This window comes from Zophobas morio, unplaced genomic scaffold, assembly GCF_036711695.1.
Source record: "Zophobas morio isolate AGI-343-1 ecotype UQ-CSIRO unplaced genomic scaffold, CSIRO_AGI_Zmor_V1 ptg000076l, whole genome shotgun sequence".
Lineage (NCBI taxonomy): Eukaryota > Metazoa > Arthropoda > Insecta > Coleoptera > Tenebrionidae > Zophobas > Zophobas morio.
Window position 1 is genome coordinate 2,012,377 of NW_026972181.1, and position 11,374 is coordinate 2,023,750.

General features: G+C 32.3%; 2 protein-coding genes and 1 long non-coding RNA gene across 3 annotated transcripts in view; all 3 read right to left on the bottom strand.

Moving 5' to 3' along the window:
* LOC135143858 (uncharacterized) overlaps positions 1-8,431 on the bottom strand; it is a 133,391-nt gene extending 124,960 nt beyond the window's left edge. The window contains exon 1 of the mRNA XM_064075796.1: positions 8,105-8,431. The gene's annotated coding sequence lies outside the window, so the exon portion shown is untranslated. The remainder of the gene's footprint in view (positions 1-8,104) is intronic.
* Positions 1,679-3,247, bottom strand: LOC135143822 (zinc finger BED domain-containing protein 4-like). The gene has a single exon (XM_064075763.1). It carries the CDS (start codon positions 3,245-3,247, stop codon positions 1,679-1,681), a length of 1,569 nt encoding a protein of 522 aa, XP_063931833.1.
* On the bottom strand, positions 3,411-3,930 carry LOC135143771 (uncharacterized). Its single transcript, XR_010282893.1, has 3 exons — positions 3,875-3,930; positions 3,512-3,822; positions 3,411-3,457 (listed from the first exon to the last, which is right to left on the bottom strand). It is a non-coding gene; the product is annotated as an uncharacterized LOC135143771 (long non-coding RNA).
* Positions 8,432-11,374: the final 2,943 nt, after the last annotated feature.

The following is an 11,374-nucleotide window of genomic DNA, read 5'->3' on the forward strand; positions in this document are numbered from 1 at the left end:
GCATTATCCACGTGTGATCGAAAACGTTGGTCCTTTGCATTTCTTATCTTCTATTAGATATGAGGCGTTCCACAGAATAGGAAAAGTTAATGCTCATGTTGTTACATCGCGGAAAAATATTGTTTATACCTTAGCAATTCGCTATCAACTCAAGCTATGTTATAGATTACAATATAACATAGGTTTAAACGATAACATTTGCATAGGAAAAATTATTGATTACGATTACAAACACGATGACTGTCTTTTTGGACATGTAAATATATTAATAGTTTCATATGGCAATATTTATTTTGTTAGATGGATAAAATTTAATGGAGTTTATTTCAAGAATAATTGTATTGTACGATATGACACAGATCGACAGGGCAATCCTCAGTTTGGTCAAATTTTGACTATCGTTTCGACGAATACCAATGATATATTTTTCTATTGCAGAACTTTGAAAGTTTTGTCAACTAACTGCAATTTAAAATGTTACGAAGTCAGTTTTAGTAATTCTTATAGATTTATTAAATTAACAGAACTTTATAAAATCTACTCCAGTAAAATGCATGTACAGTAAAACCCCTCTTATCCGTGTCTCAGTTACCCGGTCTCTCAGTTACCCGTGCTGTTTGGGTGATTTCACAAATCCGTGCGATAGCCCGATTTTTCCAAGAATCAGATTCAGTTATTCGGGCGGATGTTGTGTTAAGGAATTATTTTTAAGAATTCAGTCGTTTTGAAGACACAGATCGAACCATGTCCGGTGTGCGGAAAAAAATTGTTTTAACTTTAGAGAAAAAAGCAGAAATGATTCAAAAATCTGGACAAGGAATTCCGGTACACCAACTGGCTGCTGACTTGATGAGTGTTCGCAATTTACAAAGAAAAATAAAAAATCAAATGATAAAGAAACAGGCATTAATAACTGACTATTTTAAATAAAAGTTAAAGTTTATTTGTATTTTTTTTTGAATAAATACGTTAAATTTATCATTTTTTAATTCAATCCTATTATCCGTGTTTTTCTCTTATCCGGCGGGGGGTCGAGCAGCCATTAGCACGGATAAGAGTGGTTCTACTGTACTCCCAACTCTTATGCCCGTTTGCACCAGTTTAGCTTAAAGTTTTGGTTTAACTAAACTTCGCTTTCGTTTAAACCGGGCCTAAGATCTATGAGCGTTGCACCACTATCGGCTTAACAAAGCGTTACATTAACCACTGTTTCCGTAAAAGCGCCTTTGCAGTAGTGGTTTCTGACAGTATTTTGACAGATGGCAGTATATCTTAGTGATGCCCACAATGCCAGCAGAAGATCGATTCTAAGAATCAATTTTTTTTGTTTCGGGCGATTCTTAACAATCGATTTTTCTGAGAAAAAAAGATCGATTCGTAAAAATCGATTTTTTAAAATTTGTTTTATAATATTGACGTGTTTAACGAACTTCATATTTTAATATGAAGTTTCTTTTAAAAAAATACCACCTGATTAGTTGCTTTTATAATATTTATTTAGCAAAAAATAAAAAGTAAATTTCCTATACTAAACATAACAAAAATAAATTTTATATTCTTAAACATGAACAAAAATAAATTTTATATTCTTAAACATAACAAAAATAAATTTTATATTCTATAATAATTTTGTATAGAATTAAGTAACAAATGATTTTCAACTTAGAGCTTGCACGTTTCAATTATTTAAATGCCACTCGTCTTCCTCTAGAGATCCTAAAAAAAGAAGAGCGGAGAGTCTTTTACTTGCAAGTCTATTTCTCAGTTCACTTAAATTAATACCCGCTTTGCTGAAAAGTCTTTCAGACGGCACTGATGTGGCTAAAATACTTAAGTGTTTCAAAGCAATTTTTGATAAATATGGATATACATGTTTGACCGAAGTCCAAAACTTGATAGGATCTTCTGTTCTTGAACTTAAGGTTTGGTTTAAATAGTTTTTTAATTCAGAAGGTATACCTGAATTGTTACAAACTCCTTCATTTTGTTTAATGGATAATTTGTCATGAACCGCCCATAAATTTAATCCAGTACTGGTCATGTCAGTAAGTTTTTCTTGGTTTTTGTCATAATTTCGTGGTGACACTGACACTGAGTCATTTTTTTTGTGTTCATCAATTAAAACTTTTATTCTTGCAACTGCTGCTGTATCTGCTAATGGATTTTCAAAGTGTATGCGTTTAAATCTTGGATCGAGTATAGTAGAAACTGACAGCAAATTATTTTTTTCCACGCTGGAATTATCCGAATAAAACCTTCTCGCTACCTCCTCTTTTAACTTATTCAAAATTTGTTTGACAACGTTAGTGCTAACTTCTACTTTATCTAAAGTAAGCTTTAGACAGTGTACTATTGGTATAACCTTACTTGAAGTGACATAATTTTGTCCTGACATTTCGACAGTCATGGCTTCAAAGGGAGCTAAAACCAATATCAACTCTTTCAAAATTGCAATGTTTTCTTGATCAATCATTTTAATATTTTGATTGTCAAAAAGGATAATGCTAATCAATGGTGCAAGCTCCAAAAATCGTTTCAACATGTAGTATGTCGAATTCCACCTAGTACTTATATCTTGAATAAGTTTCAGACAAGAACCTTCTGTTTTCCCATTCTGTATTTGATATGTTCGAAGTTTTTGGGCCGCATCATGACTTGTTTTAAAAAACGTAACAATAGCCTTCACTGAAGAAATAATATTATTGACATCTTTCAAACTGTTGGTAACAATTAAATTGGTAGTATGCGCAAAACATGGTAAATGTTTCTTACTACCAAAAAATTCATGCACAGCTTTCACCATATTTCCTGCATTGTCTGTAATAACTGCTGTTATTTTATCTTTAGAAATATTCCATTCGTGACAACAATGTAGTAAAGTAGTTCCAATATAATCGTATGTATGCTTGTTTTCTAATAAAAATACTCCTATTGTAATTGATTTTAGTTCTGTTTCTTGAAGATAATGAACAGTTAGTCCCAAAAAACTTCGATTATTCAAACTATCAGTCCATGCGTCAGTTGTTAGACAAAAATTATCCACCAACTTGAATTTATCTTTAATTTTGGAACTTAAAACTGTATATTTTTCATCAACTTGTCTTGTAATTGTAGAACGCCCTGGAGCCTTATATAGTGGTAAAGCGACCTTTTTGAAATATTGAAATCCTTTACGTTCTGTGAAAGATAAGGGAAGGTGATCAACTGTGATCATATAAATCAAAGCATTGGTTATTTTAGCATTCATTCTTCCACCTAGCAAAAAGCATTTCATACAAAAAAATATTTTTCAGTAATTGGAACTTACCTGAAAATGAATTTATTTCATCGAAAGCTGATACTATGTCATTTTGTTTGAACTTGAGGGTAGATTTTTCGAAACTGGGCAATGCATCTATTTCACTAAGATCAGTAAGATCACAGAGAATTACTGTTGTTGCTTCTGATAAATTTGTCTCTAAAAGTTTAATGGAATATGTAATTAGGTATTTCTCTGCATTAACCAACTTACCGCTCTTTTCGACATCATTGTGTAGTGATGATGTAGAAACATCATTCTGTAGTGACGATGTAGTAGTCTGGGTCTGATCTTGATCCTCTTTTGAACCTTTGTTATTTATCACTTTTAGACGTTTTTGACTCTTGTTTTGTGCCAATCCCATATTTAAAAATTCTGAATGTTTACGTTTCAGGTGGTTTCGTAAATTTGTAGTATTGTTATGATGCTTGTAAACATTGCTACATATTTTGCACCTTGATGAAATTGCAGTAAATTTCGTGAAATAGCATTTTACGTCAATGTGCGACTCTGACATTTCTAATCTAAAAGTAAACAAAATGCCGAACAACTTTTATAACCAAATTACAAACCTACTGTTAATGGTCAATAGTGTTAATCTTGTTTTCCAAATCCAAAGCACAATATTCACCACATATTTACATTAACGTAGAACCAGTATTCTAAATCACTAATTCAGATGACTATTGACTACATGTACATGTACATCGCAATTCTTCGGTTTTTACTTTTTTGTCCTATTCACACCACGACTTAAACAAAGATGTGCTTTGCACTACAAATACATCAAACAAAGACAACGAACTCCCACTAGAAATAAATATAAGTAGAAAATGCTAGAAACTATTTGGCGCGTACATTGGCACATTCTGCCATTCTCACCTTTATGTACATCGAAATTAGGGGTGGTAATTCGATCAAATCAAACGTTTTAACGTTAACGTTCAAGTTCAGAAAAATGTTCGTAATCGCAGTAGATACCAACCGTTAATTCTAAAATTGCAAAAGTTACTAAGATGATTGTTTGAGCTGTGGTTTGAGTAAAAAAATGATTTCTTTCTACAATTTAAAAAAGCATCGATTTTCACTCAAAAAAAATCGATCCCCAGAGAATCGTGCAGATAAATAATCGATTCATAATCGATCATTTTGTTAAAAATATAATCGAATATCGAAGAATCGAATCGAGAATGGGCATCACTAGTATATCTGACATAACCTTCAACTGTAAAGCAATAGCCTTGTTGTGTAAACAATAGTTAGCCGTTACATTTTGCAGTCGCGTGGTGTTGTTTTTATTAGTAGCTACTATAGTGGTCTATGCTTTTGGGATCAAAATAAACTTTTGGTTTAATACCTATTTATTGTAAAGTAAGTACCTAAAGAAGGAATTTTCTAATAAAAGTGTTTGGAAGCGTGTATTCATGATTATGTAATTATTGCTTTGTTAACAGATTATTAGTGAAAAATGGCAGAAAAAAGAACACGTGCACCTAATTTCAGCAAAGAAGAAAAGTTGCTACTTTTGCAGCTGGCAGAAAAACATAAACATATTTTAGAGTGTAAAAAAACAGACGGGGTGACATGGTGAGAAAAAGACTTGTGCTGGAAGAACATAATGGTGCAGTTTAACGCTTCCACCCCGGCCTTGGTTCAAAGAACCGACGAAAATTTAAAAAAAATATATGAAAATATAAAAAAAAACACAAGGAAGCAGGCCGCAGCAGATCGCTGCAATTTATATAAAACTGGTGGGGGTCCATCTACAAGTAAATGTGGCGACCCCATATTTGAAGCGACATTAAATATTTTGAGCCAAAAAAGTGTTTTTGGACTAACCAACGTTCATGATGGTGATGGAGATCCTACAGAGGCCAGGGAACCCTATCAACTTGTACCATCTCCGGGTGCTCCAATAGGATGTGACGAAGAGGAAGAAATTTTGATTGTCACCACAAATGTAATTGTACTATAAATTTATATTACAATTTATAACCTGGTTGTTTTTTTTATTTTAGGATGAGGAAACTACAGTCGAAAATAATAATTGGGGAAATCGAAAAGCGGAACAACTCAAGACTCCGTTGAATTCGCGTTTAAAAGTACAAAATAAACAAAGTTGGGTTAACCGTAGAAGACCAGCGTTATCTGCCACCGAATCGGTCGCCCGGAAATATGAAGATATGGCAGTTAGACGAGCGGAAGTGCCAAACTACAGTTAAAGATTTTGCAGCATAAGCTACAACAGCAGACCAAGGAAGCTGAAGATTCAGCTAAGTTGTTGCAGCTACAAATTGAAACAGCTGAATTGCAAAAAAAGTGTTTTATTAGATGTTAAAATAAAAGAAAAACAATTGCAAAAATTAGAAGAAATGTAACAGCATTATATCTAGTTTAAATAAACGTATTTTTATAATTGTCCAAAATATTCATTTATTAGATTTCTCTCTCGACAGGCGAAATCTTCTGCGAAATGCAACCTCATCCAAGGTATCAAAATAATGAGATCGCTCGTATATTTGGCGTGGAATCCGATTCTCTAAAAAGTCCAGTACAAATAAATCATCAATATCTTCATTTTCTTCGAAAATAGCATTTGCGATTTCCATAATTGATGATTATATTATTGTACTCTTCTTATATCTATATGTATATGCATTTAAACCAGAAAAATAATCGAACACCAGCTTGCGTACTACTTATCGTATGTATGTTTATTACTAGTTCATGAGGGTCACGTGGGAAACTCTTTGATTACGACTAAACTGTGGAGTCAAAGGAAAACATCACATCCAATCACGTCATAACCTCAATAACCTGACATGTTTTCAACGTCTGTAAGCGCAGTTTTAGCTTTAACTTCAGCTTATTCTACGGTTTAAATTTTGTTCAATTTAAACCAGACTTCAAGTTTAAAAAATGGCGGTGCAATGCATATAGAGTAATTAAACCACGCTTAAATTTTAAGCCGAACTGGTGCAAACGGGCATTAATAGTGAAGGTGTTATAACATTTTACAAGCAAGACTAAATAACGCATTTGCTTATTTGGTTTTTAAAAATATTTTTTTAATTTTGTTAACATTGTAATAATTAATTGTTCATTTTTTGTGATCTTCTAAAGCTACGAAATTTGTTGGGTTCACAAGAATTACACATTATGTACATCAGAAAATTGTACTTATTTCTTTTGTTGTATTCGCTAGGTATAATATCATGTAGTATTTAGATGTTAGTTCCATTAAGCGATATTTTGTTCTGCCGATTTGCGAACGTTTTTTGTAATTTTATGTATTTTTATTGGTTTTGTTTATAAAAATATTTTTCAAAGTGCTGATTTTTTTTTAAATATGCCTACCCATTTTTTGCGAATCTACACTGGATTATCATAATCCGATAATTATATACGAATAAAAATGCCATATTATTAATAACACCATGATATACTTCATCAAGAATATGTATTTTCTAATGAAAAATATGCAGTAGCGTTGTAGTTAATTAACGGTACTTAATCACAACCCTTTCTAAATCTTAATCTTTAAGCACAGTAAACTATCAGTTACACTATTTGTAATGTGCAAATAATAACGATTTATTGTCTATAATTAAATAAAACGTTTATAAGTAACTGTTGATAATCTTATCAAAATAATAGGTAAGTTTAAATATCTCAAATAAAGAATTTGTTAATTACAAATGTATATTTCTTAACCAATATTTAAATTCAGGATTTATTTATCTAAATGAAGTTTTCTTTTTGTTAAATAAACCTTTTTTTCGGTGCAGAGAATAGCAAGAAAGTTTATTAAGATTTAAGTTTTAGTGATATACTGAACCCTTAGCAACCAGTATTCCATTCAATGAAACACTGATTCATTTTAACAACGCCAAACAAGGGTAATAATAGCTAGAATATAAACAGGAATACGAGAAGTTCTTTTTAAAAACAAGTTTATTAAACCAATAAACTTAACTGACTCCTGTTTTTTTATATATTTTTTCGTTTCGTTTATTCAGATTTTTCAATAAAACACTTTTATTTTTTGAATTTTCATCATGTTTCTCTTTTATTTCGTATAATTCATCATATTTACAAAGTTGTTAAATTTAAAGGGTGTTAAATTGCAAATTTCCATAGTAACGAGTTAAATCTGTAAATCTGATTGGCTGTTTATTTTTTAACAACCTTTAAATTTTAACGGGTTTGATTCAGAATTGGGCCTATAGTGTCGATCATTAGACATTATGTGATTGATTATGAATTGATCATTTTATGCAATAATTGTCAATTACTGCGTTATAGTAGAAAGATTTTCATATAAAGACAAAATAAAAAACAGTATCTTAAATCCGTCAGAAACATTGAAAACAAAAAATATGTTTCAGAAAGAGATTTTAAGCATTTTTATTTGCGGTGAGATCTTTAAGTGCCAATCGTTGGGTATTTTACCCTATTTAACCACACTAAAACCAAGCGAAATTGCTTCAAAAACATTAATTCATTAAATTTTAATTAAACATGCATGCATACTCTGATACTGATAGGCAACCTGGAGGAACCGTATCTGCTTTGATATTATCCATAAAAATTGTATTTTTAATAAATTGCAATGAACATAGTAATTAGGTACGCGGTTGCTATTACTATTATTTATTGCATTGTGTTTGGGGTTTAACGTAAAACTGTAATAACTTTTCATTAGAAATGTTGCAAAACTTTCATGATCTCGGTTATAACTGCTTGCCTCAACATTGTGTAGAAAGTTCAAATTGATAATTTATTGTCACAAAAACAAAAACTTACCCCATGATGATTAGTACTACGGCGAATGGCGAGAATCTTGATGAACTGTTCCATGTGCAACTAACACAAAAACTTTGTGAAACTAAAAACATCCGTAAGTGTTTGGGAAAACCGATCACGCTTTGTACACTGACCGGTATAAAAAGTCGGCCGCCCTGAAATATTTTTGCAAACCATTTTGAAAATTGTATTTTAACTAGTGATTGTATTTATTTCTCCTTTTTTGGGCTAATTTGTACATCCTGTGCCTACAGTGTATGATTCTCTATAGAACATAACAATTACTAGATCAATTAATCATTTTTAAAGCGATTTTGCGAAAAATGTCAGGGTGGTCGGTTTTTTGCCGGTCAGTATATATTTTCGAAAGTCCAGAACACAAGTAACACAATTCTACAAGTTCACTGTCATCGTGGAATCACTAATCACTGTCATTCAACTCATCGTCAATACACACTTCCTTCTACGCGTCGGTTGCAAGCACAACTGAGAGGACTCATGCGAACAATATATTCCCAACAACTTTGTGCGCAGGCTTTGCACAGAACCTCTTACAGAATTTAGGAGGTGTCTACGTAGCCACCGACGGTAAATAATAAAAGCTATTTTGCTATTAATTTGTTTATTTATAAGTATTAACGATTTATAAAAGGTGGTCCTAATTACTAATGATTAATGAATTCATTAGTAGTACAGATCTGCAAGATTTGAACGTTAAAAACCTATTTATGTTTTAGCCACTATTTTGCATATCTGGTATTAGCCAATAACACGTGACGTCACGCTGTGGCGGAAACTCAGCGTTTGGCAAGCGCCGTGAAACTCCGTAAGTGACAATGTTAACATTTTCGCATTTTATTTAAAAGTGTGGGTATTTATCTAGAAAATAAACACGTGAATAGCTTCTTTCATATCTTTTCTGTGTATCTGGGTGCTTTTTTTGGCGATTTGAGTATAAAAAAACCATAATAAAAATAAAAATACAGAACGCTGTTTTAGTCTGAATTCCTCGTCACCCAAAATACATCCGTGTGTTTTAAGCGGTAAATCGGAAATTAATATTTTCGTTTGAGGTTAATGTGACGGGTTTAAGTGAAGGTGTGTGATTTGTTTTTAAAGTATGGATAATTTAAGTGATTATGCACGATGTCTTTCTGTCAAAGAGAAAAACAGATATGTACAAAAGTTAAACAATTTAAACGGCGTAGATCCTTATACAATGAGTGCAAGTGATTTTAATTTGTGTTTAGACGATTTCCCTACCATAACAATGAATACCATTCTAAACTTTTTTATTTTTGGAATAAGTAAAATAACCCACAATGAAATTCGTGCATTCAAAACTCTACAGGCATTTATTCAGTTTTCTCTTTTTTAAACGACTGTGTCTTTCAACATTACAAGTATTATGAGTGGATTTATTTTGATATCCTAAATTTTGTGATGGAACATAATCAGGATGGTCCACATCCGACAAATCTGCGGGTTTACCTAAAAGAGCACCAATGTAGTAATTTATTAGAAACTGTAAATCTAATAGGTAGTTACTGTACCTAAAATAAAATGATCCGAACAAACATAGGAATACTTTACTTTGGCGTCGTTAAATCCACCCGTTTCAAGGTTTTTAACCAAAGCTTCCGCCTTTTTTCCCCATCCTGTATATATTTACCTTTATTGTTGCTAATTGCTGGGAAAGGAAAATAAAATTTGTCCGCATTTCTGGTGCTTCGATTCGCGCAACCCACAACAGCATAAAATTTAGGCATTTTCCCCTAAAATACAAAATATTATAATATTAAGATGCTAGTGTATTTAAAAAACATTGATGTACATTAACAAAGATTTAATTTGCAAAACAAATAATATAAGATGCAGCGAAGTTAACCTGTACATCACATTGGAAAACATTATTTTTTAAGCATATTCAAACGTTATGGTGCGTTTTACAGATATCTACACAGTCTAGAAACTGTAACAAACTTACCAAACTATAAAAACACAGTTGACACACTCTCAAATTTAAATGAATTCCGAAAATATTAGCATTAACTCTTATGAGAAAACCGGCTAGTTGTCAAACGCTGCCATCTTGATGACCTCGGATGACGTCAGTGTATTTGGCTAATTCCTATTTCTGTCGTACCTACCAAAATTATTTATTGACCGCAGCTGAGAATTTGGACACTGTAATGACCGAAACATTCCGCCAAAACTGAGACATGCACACACAACTCAAAGCTCACAGATTTTTATAACAATGCCTTATCCTATAATTATGACTTTATATATTTAACAGAAACCTGGCTTTCAGATGATGTATTGAATAGCGAATTGTTTAATGAAAATTACAATGTATATATATCGGAAAGATAGGGGCCTAAGAAATCTTGGGCTAACGAGGGCTGGAAGTATTCTTATCGCAATAAAAAATAAGTTCACTTGCACTGACTTGAAAATCTCTTCCAGAACAACTACAATCCCCGAGATTGATGTAGGTACTTGGTTTAAAGATCTCAGACAACAAGGCTTCATTTTATATACTTCTTGTTTACATACCACCTTTTACCGCTTTCATAAATTTTGAACAATTCTTTGAACTCTTGGAACCTTTTTAGAGAGAAAATGGCCGACGGTTAATGACACTAGTAACTTTTTTTTGACATTTGTTTGATCGCCTTGTCGCGTCTTATAAGGCGACGGCTTATTAAGGGCCACTTTTATGTGGCTTAGGGTCTGGGATACGCATTATCAAATTGTGGAATCGAAAGTGCGATATAAATCTGAACTGCCATAATGGCTGGTATGAGCAATTAAGAGTTTATCACCTCGTTAACAAGAAGTGGACATTAATGAAAATATTATTATTATTATTATTATGTTAGTATGCTCTACAGATTGAAACCCAATTACAGAACATACACACAACATGCCATCATTAAGTAGGTTCATAAATTTTGCACATCAATTAATTAATTAATTCATTAATTGTTTAGGATTTGTACTAAATAGATCTACAGCCCTTGGTGCAGAATTACCCAATATCAACATGTTATACATAGGTGAGAATCGTAGAAAATCGTGTAATAACCCAAACATTCCGCCAAAATTTGAGACATGCGCACAAAATTTGAAAACCCGCGAAAAATTCGAAAAGTGGCCATGAACTGTGATCGTCAACAAAATGGGGACCCTACGTTGTGTTTTGAATGGCGGAATGTGTTCGGATGCAAGTGGTGAACCGCAAAGGTGGAAAAGTAACCTTGAAAT

Coding starts and splice junctions, on each gene's coding strand:
- LOC135143822 (XM_064075763.1), bottom strand. CDS start 3,247: ATGAATGCTAAAATAACCAATGCTTTGATTTATATGATCACAGTTGAT.